The sequence below is a fragment of the Pipistrellus hanaki genome (genome assembly GCF_964339955.1).
Source record: "Pipistrellus hanaki genome assembly, chromosome: 1".
NCBI classification, from domain to species: Eukaryota; Metazoa; Chordata; class Mammalia; order Chiroptera; family Vespertilionidae; genus Pipistrellus; species Pipistrellus hanaki.
In genome coordinates, this window is record NC_140503.1 from 25,497,769 (window position 1) to 25,517,183 (window position 19,415).

Here is a 19,415-nt window from a genome sequence, read left to right on the forward strand (position 1 = left end):
TTCTAAATCTCCAACAGCTGCTTGTAACAAGGTAGCCTGCATTTCTTAAAAATGAATCTTTATTCATTACATATAATATTAAGGAGTTTATGGAATTCCTGAAATAGGGATTTCAGGTATTAGCAATCCTGGATTAAGGTTTTACCCATGGATTATATAATCTTTTAGTTCACTGTTGATGCAGTTTTAGAATTTAGAAAGCTTAAAACATTTTGAAGTGTATACAGACCTGTTTGATATGGTCTGGTTTATAATTATTCAGCTGAAAAGGAACACTAGGCACCTGATTTCTTCTTAGGAACAAACAGAATTGATAAGATCTGGTGATACAACATGACAGTTCTCATTAATGGTTCCTGGCCAGAAGCCTGGGCTTTACTAAAAAATCCCTGGTAGATATGTAGATATTAATGACAGAACAGAGTATAACCTTTCCTGCTCTACTTTTCCATCCTCCTCAGAGTGTTTACTTTCAGTAGCTCTTCCCTTTTGTGGGGTGTCTTAAAAAAAGGAAAGTAATATTCCTTCCTCTGAACGGTGAAATCTGTGCTTGAATGAAAAGTATAAATACTCATACGAAGACTGAAAGGAGTGATGCCTTCTCTCCACTTCCCAGGACCCACATACAAAAACTGCGGCCCACAGAGGAGACATTGCTGAAGGCCTTTTGGTTGACGGCCCCTCATCTTGCTAAGGTTTTCAAAAGAGTTTATCAAATAAAGATTCATTTTTAAGTAATGCAGGCTACCTTGTTACAAGCAGCTGTTGGAGATTTAGAACATTTTCAAAATATTTTCCCTTACTGATTATTTTTATTGTCTGTTTTTATGAAGCATAAAATTTTAGAATTTTTCCTACTCAGAACCCATACAGGTCAGTTATTTTAATAAATCAAATAATTCCAGGAGCCTAATGGAACTGAAATGGCAAATGATCCAAAGAAGCAAGAATCATGTGACTTCATATGCAAAAAAAATAGTGTTAATCTTATGGGTATATATATTTGTGTGCTTTTATTGGGAGCCAATGGAATTCTATTTTTTTCCAACCGCAAATACAATAAATATATGGTTTTGGCCATTTCCGAAGAAAAATTTCCATGATTGTTTTGGATGGTGTTTGTGGCAGGCACTGGATATAAATGATATGATTAAAGGCATATTAGCAAACTTTTTTTTGGAAATAGTCTTCTAGAGAGCACATCACGAAATTGTTCAATCATACCCATATATATCCCCCCCCCCCCCCCCCCCCGCCCGCCCGCCCGCTCACAAAAGGTCAGGGAGAAATAAGCTATGCTTGATTTAAATGTTAAATTGTAATTTCTTTGCTGTTACTGATCTGGGCTAGAGAGCCATCTGGTTTCTCTATCCTAATCAGTACTATTAATTAGAAAGGCATGCCATATACTGGAGAATAGTTAATCAGTTACTGTGGAAGGAGTCTTGAAGAGAACTGGGTAAGTTGATCAGTGCTCAGTGAATAGTAACTGATTGATATGATTCCTTTTCCATCAACAGATGTTGGAGAACATCAAATGCTGTGCAAACACATACACACATACTTATGCGTACACATATACGTGTACAGAGAGAGAGAGAAATAGTGAAGGGCCTGTTAAGACATATTCTGTGTTATTATTAGACTAGTGGCCTGGTGCACAAAATTCATGCATATTAAAAAGGAATTCATTAGAGGAAATATTTTAATATTGCTATTTTCCCTTTCTAATAGAAGTATCAGAGATGAAAGAAAATTAGTAAAATGTATATGAAAATCTTTCTCCTGTCAGAGTCTGGGACGCGCCATGGGAACCAGAGTCAAGTCCCTGCCCACCCATGTGCACCTTGAAATCATACGAGACCCAGCCCCAGCTGACCCCACCCCCATCAAGCCCTGCCAGGTGGGGGGCATGGCCTCAGGTTGCCTGGCCCGGCACTGGGGCGAGGGGTCACAGCCCGAGGTCCCTTGTCAAGCCATGCCAGATAGAGAGTGTGCCTTGAGATCCCCTGTCAAGCCCCGCTGGGCAGGGAACACCGCCTGAGGTCCCTGTCAAGCCCCACCAGGCAGGAGGCACAGCCTGAGGTCCCAGAGCCCGGCACCAGGATGGGGGTGCAGCCTGAGGTCCCCTGTCAAGCCCTGCCGGGTAAGGAGCACAGCCTGAGGTCCTCCATCAAGACTTGCCAGGTAGGGGAGGCAAGGTCTGAGGTCCCTCAGCCTGGTGCCAGGACGGGGGCACGTCCTGAGGTCCCCTGTCAAGCCCCACCAGGCGGGGGCCCAGCCTCAGATCCCCTGCCCCAGCCCAGCACCATGCAGCTTCAAATTCCTGCTGATTGCTCGTTAAGACTCATTATGGGAACTCGGCCTCCACTGTGGGCACAGCTATCTTGTGTTACAGAATCCCTGCTCCTCTGTCAGGGCAGCCATCTGACCATTATGGCGTGATGGACAAGTTTGTATATTCCCTCTTTATTAGATAAGATAGATGGTCTGTTCCTCCTGCCTTCTAAAACTTTTCCTTTCTATTAAATCCTCATCCAAATGTTGAGAGAGTGGAAGGGAAAGAGAGAAACATTGATGTGAGAGAGAAACATCTATTGATTGCCTCCCATACACACTCTGACCTGAGATGGAACCTGCAACCTAGGTATGTGCCCTGATGGTGAATTGAGCCTGCAGTCTTTTGGCACTCTGGCCAGTAGGTTAGCTTGCTGCTGGGGTCCTGCTGATTGGGTCTGAGTGAGATGGGCTGGACACACCCTGGAGCCCTCCCACAGTCCCTCCCCAGCTGGCCAACCTCTCACGTCCCTCCCAAGCCCTGATCATGCACTAGTGGGGACCCTTGGCCTGGCCTGTGCCCTCTCACAATCCAAGACCCTTCAGGGGTTGTCAGAGAGCCAGTTTTGGCCCTATCCCGCAGAACAGTCCAACTAACCGAGCCACCAGGCCAGGGCACTTTTCCTCTTTTTAATGTGGGTTTTGGGTGGGGGCTGGAAGGATTATATATATCATGTTTCTAAACTCAATAAGGCCTTAGAATAAATTGGTGGGTTGTTATCTGGATTCCAGATTTGTACTTTTTTTGTTTTGTTTAATTATTAATGTTTAAATAAAGGTGTTAGGAAGGGAGAAATAGTTACTTTGATTGAATTTGCTAATCCATACTTTTCCCCATTTAGCTTCTATTTAGTGAGCAGTTTTGCTATGGCTACGTTTAGATCCTTTTTGAACCTTCAAGTTGTTAAAAATTTCTTGTGACTTCTACAAAAGTGGTCTATATATTTAGAAGCATGGGCTTCTCTGGGTATTCATCTAATGAAGGTCTTTCTTAAGAGCATATGTAATTCAGGACTGCTAAGAGCTGAAGAAAGGGGCAAGAGTTCCTGGAGAGTGCTGGACATCACAGCAGTCTACAGGAGAGGAGGGAGCATTACATGAGTCATTGTTTTCTATGATTAGTGGGTTGACAGAGAACATGTGGGCAAGTGAGACAGTGACAGAGTGCTAATATGACAAACTTTTCTTTTTATGGTGATGGTTCCTTCTTGAAAGTGATTGAGAGGAACAGTTGTTTGTCTGCCCCTATGCCTGAACAAGTTAATACAGTAAAACTGTGATATAATAGACCAATTTGGGTGAGAGGGTATTAAAGCTAAAAGTCCATTGTAGGTTTTCCAAATGCGTATGTTAAAAATTTGACAAATGTGTTATTTTAGCCCTAGCTGGTTTGGCTCAATGGATAGAGCATTGGCCTGCAGACTGAGGGGTTCCAGGTTCAATTCTGGTCAAGGGCACATGCTAGGTTTATGGGATTGGTCCCCAGTAGGGGCATACAGGAGGCAGCCAATCAATGATTCTCTTTCATCATTGGTGTTTCTGTCTCCCTCTCCCTTCCTTTCTGAAATCAATCCTATATAATAAAAGCCTAATATGCTAAAAGTATCTGGTTGTCCAGTTGGCTGTTCAACCAATCAAAGCGTAATACAGTAATGATATGCTAAGGCTGCTCAACTGCTCATTATGATGTGCACTAACAACCAAGGGGCAGATACTCTGACCAGTAGGTTAGCTTGCTTCTAGGATCCTGCTGATTGGGTCTGAGTGATATGGGCTGGACACACCCTGGAGCCCTCCCACAGTCCGTCCCCAGCTGGCCAACCTCTCGCATCCCTCCCAGGCCCTGATCATGCACTGGTGGGGTCCCTTGGCCTGGCCTGTGCCCTCTCACAATCCAGGACATTCAGGGGATGTCGGAGAGCCAGTTTTGGCCCTATTCTGCAGGCCAGGCTGAGGGACCCCACTGGTGCATGAATTCCTGCACCAGGCCTCTAGTAAAAATATTTTTTTTAAGTTAGTTTACCTGTTTTTATTTATGTAGACATGTTTGTGTAATTAAAATTTAGTATGTGATTTCACAGAAAAGTTTTCTATATGTATTACTGTAACATTAAATTTATACTGAATAGGTCTAGTAAATGCATGCATTCACCAGTCACCGCAGGAGTGTGGCTTAGCACATGTAGTTTGAATTTCTTTTGATAGTGATCAGTGTTGGCACTATTTGGTCTTTGTTTTCTTGCTCCTAATAGCAAATGTTTAAATATTTGTGAGATGGCTGATCAAGACTTGCAATGCTGCCCTCATTGGTTTTGCTCAGTAGTTAGAGCATCAGCTCATGGACTGAAGGGCATGTACCTGGGTTGTAGGCTTGATCCCTGGCCCAGGATTGGGGTGCGTGCAAAAGGCAACCAATCTATGTGTCTCTCTCACATTGATGTTTTCTCTCTCTGCTCTGCCTCCCTTCCACTCTCTCTAATCTAAAAAATCAATGGAAAAAATATCCTTCGGTGAGATTAACAACAACAACAAAAAAAGATTTGCAGTGCTGTTTGTCCTCTTGAGCAGTGTTTTTCAACCTTTTTTGGGCAAAGGCACACTTGTTTCATGAAAAAAATCACGAGGCACACCACCATTAGAAAATGTTAAAAAATTTAACTCTGTGCCGATATTGACTATATATAAAGTAATTCTCTTAAATAGGAATCAAATAAACACAAAGAAAGTATTTTATAATTACTTTATTATGAAATATTAAGTAAACAAAATAGTGAAAAATTATAAAATTCTTGTCTTGTCTGCACCTACGGCACACCAGGCAACATCTCGTGGCACACTAGTGTGCCGCGGAACAGCGGTTGAAAAACGCTGCTCTTGAGCACTAACCATTTGAAGGACCGCATTTGGAGGCTTTAGAAGAGAGGAATCTTTCCAACTGGTCTGATGATGTTAAATGTATCTCTGCACTCAGCCCACTTGAAATAATCTTTATTTCCATAAAGCTTTTAAAAGGAGGAAGGGAGGGAGGGAGGATAAAAGAATTCTTTTGGTTACCTTATGTTTTAAAATGGCCCAGAACTCTGTTCCCTCTCCTGGAATACTCATCACCCAGATATTCAATAACTTGTTCCCTCATTTCCTTCAGGGTTCTGCTCAAAATGCCATTTTATCCGTGACTACCTATAGAAAATGAAAACTAACCACCCCAGTACTCCCTATATGCCCTAACCTGCTGTTTAATTTTTCTCTATACTACTTCACCACTGGATACAGTACATATCCATGTTCTTTTTATTTTTCCTCTACCCACTCCACTCACATCATCCTATATAATAAAAGGCCAATATGCAAATTGACTGAACAGCGGAATGATCGGTCACTATGATGCACACTGACCGCCAGGGGGCAGATGTTCAACGCAGGAGCTGCCCCTGGTGGTCAGTGTGCTCCCACAGGGGGAGGGTCACTTAGCCAGAAGCTGGGATCATGGCTGGAAGCTTAGCCGTGGTGGCAGGAGCCTCTCCCACCTCTGTTGCAGCACTAAGGATGTCTGCCTGCTGCCTTAGGCCTGTTCCCCGGGCCTAAGCCAGCAGTTGGACATTCCCAGGGGCTCTCAGACTGCGAGAGGGCACAGGCCAGGCTGAGGGACACCCTCCCACACCCGTGCGCGAATTTCGTGCATTGGGCTTCTAGTATATGTATATAATTCTTTCCCTCTTCCCAACCAGCAAAATGTAGGTAAAGCTTCATGAGGGTAGGGGCAGGGTTGTTTTTTTAAGTCCCGTATTTCTTTTTCTGGAACAGTATCCAACATATAGTTGACATTTAATAAATATTTGTTTAATGAATATAGGACTGGACTCATTTTTATTTCAGTCTCACAGTCAGCACTGTCCTAGGCAGCCAACTTTGAATGCTGGAAAGGGCCCGGCAGATAACCATGAAATGCCATATATGAATTCCTCAGGAGAGGTTTGTGATTCCAGTGTGTGAACACTTAAATGGTCTGACTAGACGGCAGTGGGTCAAGGCACCCTCCTTGGAAAGCATCCCGAGCTGTTCCCTTGTGGTGGTTCCAAGAGGAAGAGAGGGACAGGAGTTGCCCTTATTTATCCCTGAGAGGAAGCCTGGATATTGTATGCATTTCTACGTATTTTAGGAGCTGTCATATTAACTCCAACAGGCCTTAACTCTGTGGGAGTTTTCTTCCTTATAAGGCAGTCTTCTGAGTCAGCGTTCCGTCTGGGAGTCAGTCCCCTTTTACCTTTTCATGGCTTTCCCTGGTGAATAGCTGAATAGGAAAGCGCTAATTCTTCACAATGAAATAGAAAAACCTCTGAAAAGCCCATCCTTGGCTCACTCTTGTTTAATTTTTTTTTTCTTTTTATTGATTATGGTATCACATAATTATCCTCATCCCCCCATTCCCATCCCAAACCCCTCCCTACATATGCCCTCATCCCCCTGTTGTCCATGGCCACTGGCCAGGCCCATATGCATGAACACAAGTCCTTTGGTTGATCTCTTCCCCTTACTCCCACCCTTCCCTACTTTCCCTCCAAGGTTTGAGAGTCTGATCGCTGCTTCTCTTTCTCTGGGTCTGTTTTTGTTCATCAGTTTATGTTGTTCTCTTGTTTAATATTTATTTTTTATTGTTTAGTTTGGGGAGACAGGGTAGCAGGAATTCTATATGAAGTTTTATAGTCTTTTTTGAAACAGAGCATGAAATGATATCTTTAATAATAAATGTTATAAATATATATATACACACACACACACACACACACACACACGATAGACAAAAGTAGGTGTACAATTGTGAATATGCGAAACACAGAGTTTATTCTTTTTTTAAAAATATGTTTTTATTTCAGAGAGGAAGGAGAGGGCGAGAGATAGAAACATCAGTGATAAGAGAGAATTATTGATCGGTTGCCTCCTGCATGCTTGCACCCTCTCCAGTCTGAGGCCCCTCAAGGGATGTCTGACTGCCCGTTTAGGCCCAATCCCAGTGGAATTTATTTACCTTCTCACAATCCAGGACTGCTGGCTCCCAACTGCTCGCTGCCTGCTTTCCTGATTGCCCCTAACCGCTTCTGCCTGCCAGCCTGATCTCCCCCTAACCACTCCCATGCCAGTCTGATTGATGTCTAACTGCTCCCCTGCCAGCCTATTTGCCCCCAATTTCCCTCCTCTGCCAGCCTGGTCACCCCTAACTGCCCTCCCCTGCAGGGTTGATCGCCTCCAACTGCCCTTCCTTGTAGGTCTGGTCCCTTTCAACTGCCCTCCCTTGCAGGCCTGGTGACTCCCAACTGCCCTCCCCTGCTGGCCATCTTGTGGTGGCCATCTTCTGTCCACTTGGGGGCAGCTATTGTGTATTGGAGTGATGGTCAATCTGCATAATACTCTTTTATTAGATAGGATACAGGCCTGGTGCACCTATGGGGGCTAGCTGGTTTGCCCTGAAGGGTGTCCCGGATAAGGGTGGGGATTCCCTTGGGGCATAGGGTGGCCTGGGCAAGGGGCCTCTGGTGGTTTGCAGGTCAGCCATGCCCCCTGGCGACCCAAGCAGAGGCTCTAGTATCTGGAATTTATTTACCTTCTACAATCGAAAGTTTGTAGTCTGGAGTGGAGCCAAGCCTCTTGCTCGCTATGTAGCTGGCAGCCATTTCTGTTTGGATTTGTTTACCTTTTATAATTGAAACTTTGTAGCCTTGAGTGGAGGCTTAGGCTGGCTAAGGCAGGCAGAAAGCTTGACTTCTTCTGTTGCCTGGGAAACCCAAGCCTCCCTCCTGCTCTCTGTGACTGTAGCCATCTTGGTTGGGTTTATTTGCACACTTGCTCTGATTGCCTGGTAGACATGACTGGTGGGTGTGGTTTGTGGGTGTAGCAGAGAGATGGTTAATTTGCATATTACTCTTTTATTAGGTAGGATTAGTGGACAGTTTTTTTGTGTTCTGTTTTTCTCTCGCCCTGCCTATGTGTTTTAATTTGGGTTCAAGTTTCAGGTGCAAATAGTTTATTTGGAAATGCAGGAAATAGTAGAAGAATGAAGTAAGATAGGGAAGGAAAGGGTGATTTAGTGAGCTAACTACAACTGCAGACAATTGGAGTTGATCTTGAGGGGAAAGAGTATAGAAAATGCACTTCAGAGTTATTCCACCTGAGGATAAGACAGCTGGGATATTGGTTGGATATCCAGTCATTAGTTGAACCTGCTCCCAAGGAGTGTTCATTCCCTAGAGCAGTGTTTCCCAAAGTGTGGTACGCGTACCCCCAGGGGTACGGGAAGAGTTTGGTGGGGGTACGCGTTGCACCGGAGTTTGGTGGGGATATGCACTGCACCGTGCTTAGCTGCGCCTAATTCTACCTTCTCATGAATACGAGGAGTACTCAGCGTTATGAAAATTATAGAAGGGGTACACATATGTCAAAAGTTTGGGAAACACTGCCCTAGAGCAATCTGGCTGCAGTCTCTAGGCTTTAGAGAAACCTTGGTAAAGGGACATGAATACTGTCAGTTGGAGATCCAGTGGAGTATACAGAGCAGTAAGGCCTGAGAGAATTGAGTATCAAGGAGTGACGTATGGCATACTTTCTATTTCTGTTAAAACAGTAATCTACCTGGCACCATTCCTTTATCTTTGTTCCTTCTGTTCCCTCTTTTACCCACATCTGTACCTGAGCTGGCTCAGTACCTCATATCTATCTTGTCTTGCCTCTTTTGTGAATCACCAGGCACCTGTTTTCTCTAGTGATTTCTGCTTCATGGCATGTGTCTACATGAAAACTTTCTACTTCATTTAAGCTCCTTGGGAACCCAAGTATTACCTTTTATATATTTGTAAGCACCAAAGTGCATGGTACATAAATGCTTGGTTAGTTAGAACGAATCGTTCCTCCCAACTGATAGGTGGTTTTGCTATGAGAGGAAAGCCCTTGAGCTTCTGAATTCCAACTTTCTAACTTTAACTAGTGTAGTGCCATAAACTTCAGGGAGCTACTGGATGGACCCTAAAGTCAGAGCAATGAGGAATTTTTTTTTTTAAGTATTCAGTTTTGTAGTATTAAGTACATTTACATTGTTGGATGACGATCACTACCGTCCATCTCCAGATGTTTTTCATCTTGCAAAGCTAAAACTCTGTACCCATAAACACCAACTCCCCTCCCTCCTCCACCATTCTACTTTCTGCCTCTATGAATTTGACTGACTGCTCTAGGAACCTCATAAGTGGACTCATATAGTACTTGTCTTTTTACAATATGACTTTTATTCACTTAGCATAAGGTTTAAGGTTCATGTTGTAGCTTGTGGCAGAATATCCTTCCCTTTTAAGGCTGAAAAATATTCCATTTTATGTATAGATCACATTTTGTTTATCCATTCATCTGTTGGGCACTTGGGTTGCTTCTACCTTTTGGCTATTGTGCATAATGCTACTATGAACATAGGAGTAAAACTATCTTTGAGAAATACTGCATTCAATTCTTTCAGATATATACCCAGAAGTGGAATTAATGGATCTATGGTAATTTTATTTTTAATTTTCTGAGGAACTGTTTTGTTTGTTTGTTTTTAATAGTAGTCATCCTAATGACCGTGAGTTGATACCTCATTGTGTTTTTAATATGCATTTCCCTAATGATTGGTGACATCGATCATGTTTCATGTGCTTATTGGCCATTTGTAAATGGCATTTATATATTTCTTTTTTGGAGAAATGTCTATTCAAGTCAAGTGGTTTGGTTTTTTGTTGTTGTTAAGGAAACTTTAATTGAAGTTGGTCTTTGAGTTTCCTTGCCTTGAACATATTTATGTAGTGATTTGTCAAGTTACCATGGACTGGCAGCTTAGGGACTTTCAGCTCTGATCTGTCTTCTATCATTCTTTCGCAGAATAATCAAAGAATCTTAAAATTAAATTGAGCCTCAGAGAGTGTCTTAGTCTGTTCTGGCTACTATTAACAAAATACCACAGATTGGGTGGATTACAAACAATAGTAATTTCTTTCTCACAGTTCTGGAGGCTGAAAGTCCAGGATCAGGATGCCAGCCTGGTTGGGTTCTGGTGAAGGTCCTCTCCCAGGTTGCAGACTGCTGCTTCTCCCAGTATCCTCACATGGTAGAAGGGGCTAGGGAAACTATGTCGGGTCTCCTTTATAAGAGCGCTAATCCCATTCATAGGGCTCTACCCTCATGACCTACTCACTTATCAAAGGTCTCACCTGGTACCATTATATTGCATATTAAGATTTCATCATGTGAATTTGGAGGGGATACATTCAGACCATAGCAGAAAGTGACCATACAAGGCAACTGAACCCATTTCTTTTCCCACTATGCCCTGGACCCTGTGGATAGCATTTTTGTCATCTTTAAACATGCCTTTGTCTCCTTTCCCATGTTCCTACAAATATTATGAAAACTGGTAAATTGATTTTTCAAGTATTGAGTAAAGTATTTGCATTAGGCATGAAGTTGATATATATTGGACTTAGACTTTTTTTTTAATTTTTCAGTGTTATTTTTAAGAAATTTTCTTTATAAAACTACAGGCCTTTTTCCCCCCCTAGGGAAATAAGGAGATGGGGCCAAGAGGCAGTTAGTAATGCTGACCTCAACTTAAAGTAGAACACTTTTGTTTATCTTTGGAAATAAATAAGCTCTCAGAATTGCTCATTGGTTGCTGTTAGACAGTGCTTTTCTGAGTCCTAATTAGAATACATCTAGCTTGGTGTATATTATTTCACAGTAGGCCCACCCATTTTTGAGATTAAACTGTTTGAAACTCACATAAAAGGGGATTGCGTATGCCCTGGCACTAACTTGTGGCTGAGTTGGCAATGACTTCCTGCTCAAAGATATCTGCCTACAGCAGGGAGGTTCAGGATGCCTGGCCTTGCATAAATGTTCCTAAATTATTTTCTACACTTAAACATTTTTTAAATTGTGGTAAAATATACATAACATAAAACAAAACTTACCGTTATAACCATTTGAAGTGTACATATGTGTAAATGCACTTAATGCCACAGAACTGTACACTATCCATCTCAGAATTTTTTCTTCTTTTCAAACTTAAAGTCCATACCATTAAATATAACTTCCCATTCCTCCCATGGCAACTACCATTCTTTCTGTCTCTGAATTTAGCTAGGTACCTCATATAAGTTGAATCATACAATATTTGCTTTCCTGTGTGGCTTCTTTCCTTTAGTATGTCTTCAAGATTCACCCATGTTGTAGTATGTGTCAGAATTTCCCTCCTTTTTTGAGATTGAATAATACCATTGTATGCATATATCACATTTTGTTTATTCATTTGTTGATGGACATTTGGGTTGTTTCCATTTTTTGCCTTTTGTAAACATTCTTCTATGAACATTGGTATACAGATATCTCAAGTCTCTGCTTTCATTTATTTACACACACACACACATACACACATACACCCACACACTAGCAGGGGTCTTCAAACTACGGCCCGCGGGCCACATGCGGCCCGCAGAGGAGTCTGATCCGGCCCGCCAGGTTTTTTGGGCAGTGAGTGCAGCCGAGGTGTTGCAGTAGGAATTAGTATCGGGTCTAGTAATAATTAATGTCGTTTTTAAACATTCGTTTAAAATCTTGCTTGGTGTTGACTTGTATTGACATAACCTTCAAACACGTGGTATCTACAGAACGTGTGAAGTGCAATGAACAAGTTTTGCTTGAAAAAGTTTGTGTTTGGTTTGGTTTTTGTTGCAAAACTAGGGCTAAGAAGATGGCGGATGAAGAGCATATTCGGCACTGCATGCTTTACGAGTTCCAATTAGGAAGAAAAGCAAGTGAGGCTGCAAAAAACATCTGTAGTGCTCTTGGTCAAGATGCAGTTAGCACCAGAAAATGCCAGTGTTGGTTTGAGAAATTTCGCGAGGGAAATTTTTCGTTAGATGACAAGAGTGGTCGAGGCCGTGTGTCCAATTTTGATCAAAAAGCTCTTCAAGCTCTTTTGGTGCAAAATCCTCAAATTACCCAACAAGAGCTTGCGACAACTTTAAATTGTTCACAAAAAACAATTTCCAATCAATTGCGTGCACTTGGCAAAGTCCAAAAGTTTGGAAAATGGGTTCCTCATGAGTTGACCGACAACAACCGTAATCAAAGAGTCACAATTTGCAGTTCGCTCCTCTCTTGTCAAAACCGTTTGCCGTTTTTAGAGCAAATTGTTACCGGAGATGAAGAATGGGTCCTGTATGTTAGGTTGAAAAGGCGGCCTCAATGGTTGGACAAAAATGAGGCTCCGCAGCCCACGCCAAAACCTGACTTGCATGCGAAAAAAGTGATGTTGTGTATTTGGTGGAATTTTAAAGGAATTCTTCATTATGAACTTTTACCATCTAACCAAACCATTACAAGTGCAGTGTATAGTGCCCAATTGGAAAGGTTAGCCCAAGCTTTAAGAGAAAAAGAACCCGCGCTGATTAATCGGAAGGGCGTAATTCTTCACCACGATAACGCACGACCGCATACTGCAAGAATCACTGCTGAAAAACTGCGCCAGTTGGAATGGGAAATTCTCCCTCAACCTGCATATTCTCCTGATATTGCCCCTTCCGATTACCATTTGTTTCGTTCTTTGCAAAACTTTCTTCTTGGAAAAAAATTTAATAATGAAGAATGCCTCAAAAATGCATTGACCGAATTTTTTGCATCAAAATCACAAGAATTTTACAACAGAGGGATTAAAATGCTTCCTGAGTGTTGGGCACAAGTAGTAGAAAACAACGGCAACTATATTGTTGATTAAATTTTGTTGTATTGTTTAAATAAATTCGATTTAAAAAAGTATTAGAAAACGACATTAATTATTACTAGACCTAATAGTTCATATAGTCCGGCCCTCCAGCTCTCTGAGGGACCGTGATCTGGCCCCCACTTTAAAAAGTTTGAGGACCCCTGCACTAGAGGCTCGGTACATGAAATTCGTGCACAAGGGTGGGATGTATGTGTCCCTCAGCCCAGCCTGCACCCTCTCCAATCTGATCCCTCTCACAATCCAGGACTGCTGGCTCCCAACCACTCGCCTGCTTGCCTGCCTGATTGCCCTTAACCGCTTTTGCCTGCCAGCCTAATCACCCCTTAATCACTCTCCTGCCAGCCTGATTGATGCCTAACTGCTCCCCTGCCGACCTGATTGACTCTAACTGCCGTCCACTGCTGGCCTAGTCAACCCCAACTGACGTCCCCTGCTGACCTGGTCACCCCTAACTGCCCTCCTCTGCTTGCCTGGTCACCCCTAACTGCCCTCCATTGCCAGCCTGGTAGCCCCTAATTGTCCTTCCCTGCTAGGCTGGTTACCACCAACTGCCCTCCCCTTGGCCTGGTCCCTCCTAACTGCTCTCCCCTGCAGGCCTGGTCTCCCAAAACTGCCCTCCCTTGCAGGCCTGGTCACCCCCAACTGCCCTCCTCTGCCATCCCGGTTGCTCCTAACTGCACTCCCCTGCTGGTCTGATCACCCACAACTGCCCTCCCCTGCTGGCTACCTTGTGGCAGCTATCTTGTGTGTTGGAGTGACAGTCAATTTACATATTGCCATTTTATTAGATAGGACACACACACACACACATACACACACACACATACACACACCTAGGAGTGAAATCGCTGGATTATATGATAGTTATATGTTTATCTTTTTGAGGAACTGCCATACTATGTTCCACAGTAGGTGCACCATTATATGTTTCCAGCAGTGCATAAGAGTTCCAATTTCTCTGCATCCTTGCCAACACTTTTCTGTTGTTTGTTTTTTGGTAATAGCCATTCTAATGGGTATGAAGTGGTATCTCATTGTGGTATTGATATTTATTTCCCTAATGATTAATGATGTTGACCATCTTTTCATGTGTTTATTGTCCATTTGTATATTTTTCATTGTAGAAATGTCTGGTCAAGACCATTGCCCATTCTGAATCAGGTTGGTTGGTTGTTACTGAGTTTTAGCCAAGGAACCTTTTGATTTGCAAATACTTTTTAGAGGGTGTTTGCTGTGTAGCACCTTTTGAATATATCTTCACTTGTTTATTTTCAAAGAATCTTTTGGTATTTAAGAAGATAAATATAGAAATATATACTAGAGGCCCAATGCACAAAATTTGTGCAAGGGGCTTGGCCTCCGCCCACCGCTGCTTCACCTGGAAGGACGTTAGGCCTAATTAGCATATTATGCTTTTATTATTATAGATTATCAATCAATTGATATATATATATATATATAAATATTTTTTTTGTCCCAACAGTATATCCTTTCAGGCTCTGATGACTTCAACCTGTACATGTGGAGAATTCCTGCAGATCCAGAAGCAGGTGAGTATGTCCCTAGTATAAATCTGCTGCTGATGTTGGCTCTACCGACTTTTGGCATGCTGTGCCCTGAAAGGACAGATCTGTAGCTTTAGAGCACATGTGTCAAACACAAGGCCCGCGGGCCAAATCCAGCCCGCCAGGCCTTGCAATGTGGCCCGCACCGCGCTGTCATCACTGCACTCCGCTGTCAGTTTATGACATTGTCAGTTTATGACTGTTCAGTAAACCATTCGGCCCCCGATTTAGGCTGGATTTTAGATTTTGGCCCCTTCTCTGATTGAGTTCGACACCCCTACTTTAGAGGAAGGTATTTCTCTTTTAACATAATAAGTTTATTAGGCCGAAATCGGTTTGGCTCATTGGATAGAGCATCGGTCTGCGGACTGAAAGGTCCCAGGTTCGATTCCAGTCAAGGGCATGTACATTGGTTGCGGGTGCATCCCCAGTAGGAGGTGTGCAGGAGGCAGCCGGTCGATGTTTCTCTTTCATCGATGTTTCTAGCTCTCTATCCCTCTCCCTTCCTCTCTGTGGAAAATCAATAATATATATATATATATATATATATATATATATATATATATATATATATGTATATGTATATTTGTGTGTGTATGTATGTATATGTATATGTATATACATATATGTGTGTATATGTATATGTATATGTGTGTGTGTATATATATATTTTTTTAAGTTTATTAGAAAAGTGACCATAGGAAATTATAAAATAAAAATTAGAAGCCAGGCTTAACTATAACCTTCATATATATCTGACATAATGATGCTCAAATCTTTTTCCTTCTAAGAACTTTTTTTAGACTTCATAGACCTTTTTTATGTCCATTTGTCTCTCTCCTGTTTCACAAAGCAAGATAGAATATTTTTATCTTGTTTTAATACATGTTTTTCCTTTATTATCCATCTGCATGTTCATGCTTATTACTCTACAAATAGTTGTTAGGGCCTCTTCTTTGTTTTTGGCCTCCCTGGTAATTCAACTAAAGTGAAATTTTCTTTATTGACTGACAAGTGCATTCCTTGGGGTTTGGCTGGTGCCAGACATCAAAGAAATTAGGAGGAATATTTCTGCATTAGTTGTAGATGTATTCTGAAAACAAACAAACAAACAAACTGCAGCTTTCCATAAATTGGGATCTAGTCCAGCTAAGATTTCAAATAGCATGAATCATTCTTCATTCTTGATAATAGTGACTTTACATGCTCAGTTACCTATTACACTGGTTGCTTCCTACTGGTAGAAAATGTATATATTTTTTTATTCTCAGGACAGCTTAATGTAGCCATCTGTTCTGGGTTATACATGGCATCAAACTGGAAAATGACCATTAGGAAAATTATAGAGGATGATGCCCAGTGTATATTGCACAGGTGTATCTAGTGCTCAGTTTAGGGAAGTTATTGGCTTGCCTGTTGCTGAATTAACAAATATTTGCCTTTCAAAACTTGTTGAGGACCTCTTTGGTATAACTCTTGTTGCTGTAGTCTAGTTACTGAACACATTGCAAAAGGCCTTTTTCCTCTTCTGGAATTTGGAAAGCATGAGTAAAGCAGCTTACCTTTGAAACACAACCAGAAGGGACAGCGTCATTTATCTGAACAAAAAGCAATGTTCCTGGCCCCATATGTTCTAAATTGATTAATTGATGAATACACTTTGGGCTTAATTGTATCATTTATTAGATCTTGAAAAACTTTTAATTATTAAGTCAATATGTCAAAATAGAAAGTGGATAATCCTGTTTCCCCAGCATGTTCTCTGGAATCTTTTTCATGTTTGTATTATATAAACAGAGAAAGGGGAAAGAATTAGCAATAGTCTATATTATAAAAGGCCTGTGGCCTTAATGTTGTAATTACCAAAGACCTAAAGACCAGTGCGGGTGGGTGGGACTGTGAGTGCAGTGGTGGGTGGGGCCACTCGATTTCACTCGTGCTGGGCTTCTAGTATTGCAATATTTTCTTTCTTTTTTTTTTCTTTCTTTTTTTTAAAAAAAAATATATTTTATTGATTTTTCACAGAGAGGAAGAGAGAGGGATAGAGAGTTAGAAACATCGATGAGAGAGAATCATCGATCAGCTGCCTCTTGCACACCCTGCATCAGGGATGTGCCCGCAACCAAGGTACATGGCCTTGCCCGGAATCGAACCCGGGACCTTTCAGTCCGCAGGCCGACGCTCTATCCACTGAGCCAAACCGGTCCCGGCGTATTGCAATATTTTCTTCCCCCTGTTGATTTCTCTTCTAACTTAGGATATGGCCCACTGTTGGACTAACTCTGTGAGTAGATGATTATGTAATCTCTGGGTTGGTGGAAACCTGATAGCTGATTTAGGATTCCAGTATTAAAACTGGAAAATGGTACCTGTACTTTCCAAGGATTGTATAGGAACAGCTGGTTTAAAGGAATCCATTAAAAGCATGTTTGTTTTGATCACTTGTGTTCCAGTAATACTTGTAATGGTAACTCAAATCCAAGACAAAAATTTTAACACTTAGAACCTTATAGTCACAGTAAATAAAGAAAAATTTTAATTTGTTGTTGAAACTATCATAGAGTTCTAATAAAAACAAATTAGGTTGAAATTTTAGGGGATAAAGTGTAAATATTATTTAAAGGAAGAAAAAGGAATGATGAAATATTTTTATTTAGCCGAAACCGGTTTGGCTCAGTGGTAGAGCGTCGGTCTGGGGACTGAAAAGTCCCGGGTTCGATTCCGGTCAAGGGCATGTACCATGGTTGCGGGCACATCCCCAGTAGGGGGTGTGCAAGAGACAGCTGATCGATGATTCTCTCTCATCGATGTTTCTAACTCTCTATTCCTCTCTCTTCCTCTCTGTAAAAAATCAATAAAATATATTTTAAAAAATATATATTTTTATTTAAAAAAGTACATGTTAGACTTCAGATTCCACATGCCCACGACTTTCTGGTGCACAGATAGGATAACACTCCAACCAGTTGAGCCACACTGATCAAGGCACCATAACAGTCTTATGGTTCTTTTATACTCAATGTCCAGTATATAGTAAAAAAAATTATGAGGCAAGAAAATGTGGCTCATAATCATGAGAGGGGGAAAAAAATCCACAATTTTATGCAGATATTTAACTGACAGTGACGTCAAATATTATAGATATGATAAAGAAAATAGAAGAAAAGATGGACAAAATGGATGAAAATATGGAAAATTTCAACAAAATTGGAATCTATTTAGGAAAATAATCTAGATATTCTAAAGCTGAAATGTCTAAAATTAAGAATTTATTGGATGAGTTTAACTTTCAGAGGGCAGGTTTGGTGAATAAAAGACAGATTAATAAAAGATAACCTCCCTCACCCCCCAAAAAGATAACCAAACCATAGGACAATGAGAAAAGAGAATGTAAAGAGCAGGACAGAGAGCACAAGAAACAAGTGGAACACAGATGATGTGATATATATGAAGTTGATGTTCCAGAAGAATAAGAGATAAAATGGGTAGAAACAATATATGAAGATAAATAGCTAAATGAATTTTCCAAAACAAATGAAATACACCAATTCTTAGCTTCAAGAAACTCAGTAATGACAAATGTGATAAATAAACACATCTAGGCACATCATAAGCCCAACTATTGAAAGCAAAAGATAATGAGAAGCCCAAAAACAGCCTGAGAAAATGTCTAAATCAGTAATATATATATATATATAAAATAGAGAAATATGCTAGTTAACTGGGACGCCATAATGGGTCGACTGGACAGGAGGAGGTTGCACAGGGGTTGGGGGACAGGGGGCACTCTGTCCGCCTGCACTGGAGGAGGGCCTCATCAGCAGTGACTGCACTGCTTCAAGGGCCTGAGAGGCAGGCAGGGTAGGACCAGCGACTCCAGGGTGGGAAGTGCTGCGCAATTTCGAATATTGTGCTGGGCTCCTAGTAAATAAATAAAGTGCTTAAGGAATTAAAGCCAGCTGACCAGAATTCTATATCTAAGGAAAATAATCCTTCAAAAATGTAGGTAAAAGACATTTTTAAAAATTATAGAATTTTAATATAATGACTTAGCAGCCCTTAATGAATTAATACATCTAAAATATCGAACATCAACAACAACTAACATTACAAAAGGAAAGGCAATTAGACATGAGCCTCTGGATGAAAGAACAGTACTACCCATAGTCTTGCAAAATAAAACCACCCGAATCTGAACAGACCTCAGGATCCACCTTTTGATTTGCAGGAAGTATAGAGGTCAGAGGAGTATATTGTACTGTATTGTGAGGATACAACCCACAAAATCCAAACTGTCAGAAATTCTCAGACCCATGTTCTTCAGCAAATACATTCTAATGGGAAAAGAAGGATGGATAGGAAGAAACCTATTGTTAAGATACATAAGAGACCTAAAAACAAAAACACCACAGGCAAAATTAAAGTATTTAGGAGCCGAAACCGGTTTGGTTCAGTGAATAAAGTGTCGGTCTATGGAATGAAAGGTCCTAGGTTCGATTCCGGTCAAGGGCATGTACATTGGTTTTGGGCACATCCCCAGTAGGGGGTGTGCAGGAGGCAGCTAGTCGATGTTTCTCTCATCGATGTTTCTAGCTCTCTATCCTTCTCCCTTCCTCTCTGTAAAAAATCAATAAAATATATTTTTAAAAAACAAATAAATAAAAAAAATTTAGGAATGCACAGCTGGGTAAATAAAATTATTTTTAAATGCA

At 41.3% G+C, this 19,415-nt stretch overlaps 1 protein-coding gene across 4 annotated transcripts in view; it reads left to right on the forward strand.

The window, feature by feature from the left end:
* Positions 1 to 19,415, forward strand: part of DCAF5 (DDB1 and CUL4 associated factor 5) — a 100,690-nt gene that overhangs the window by 58,854 nt on the left and 22,421 nt on the right. For all 4 annotated transcript variants that reach the window (XM_084866387.1, XM_084866386.1, XM_084866388.1 and 1 more), the window contains one exon: positions 14,622 to 14,688. In XM_084866387.1, coding sequence (XP_084722513.1) covers positions 14,622 to 14,688 — 67 coding nt within the window. The remainder of the gene's footprint in view (positions 1 to 14,621; positions 14,689 to 19,415) is intronic.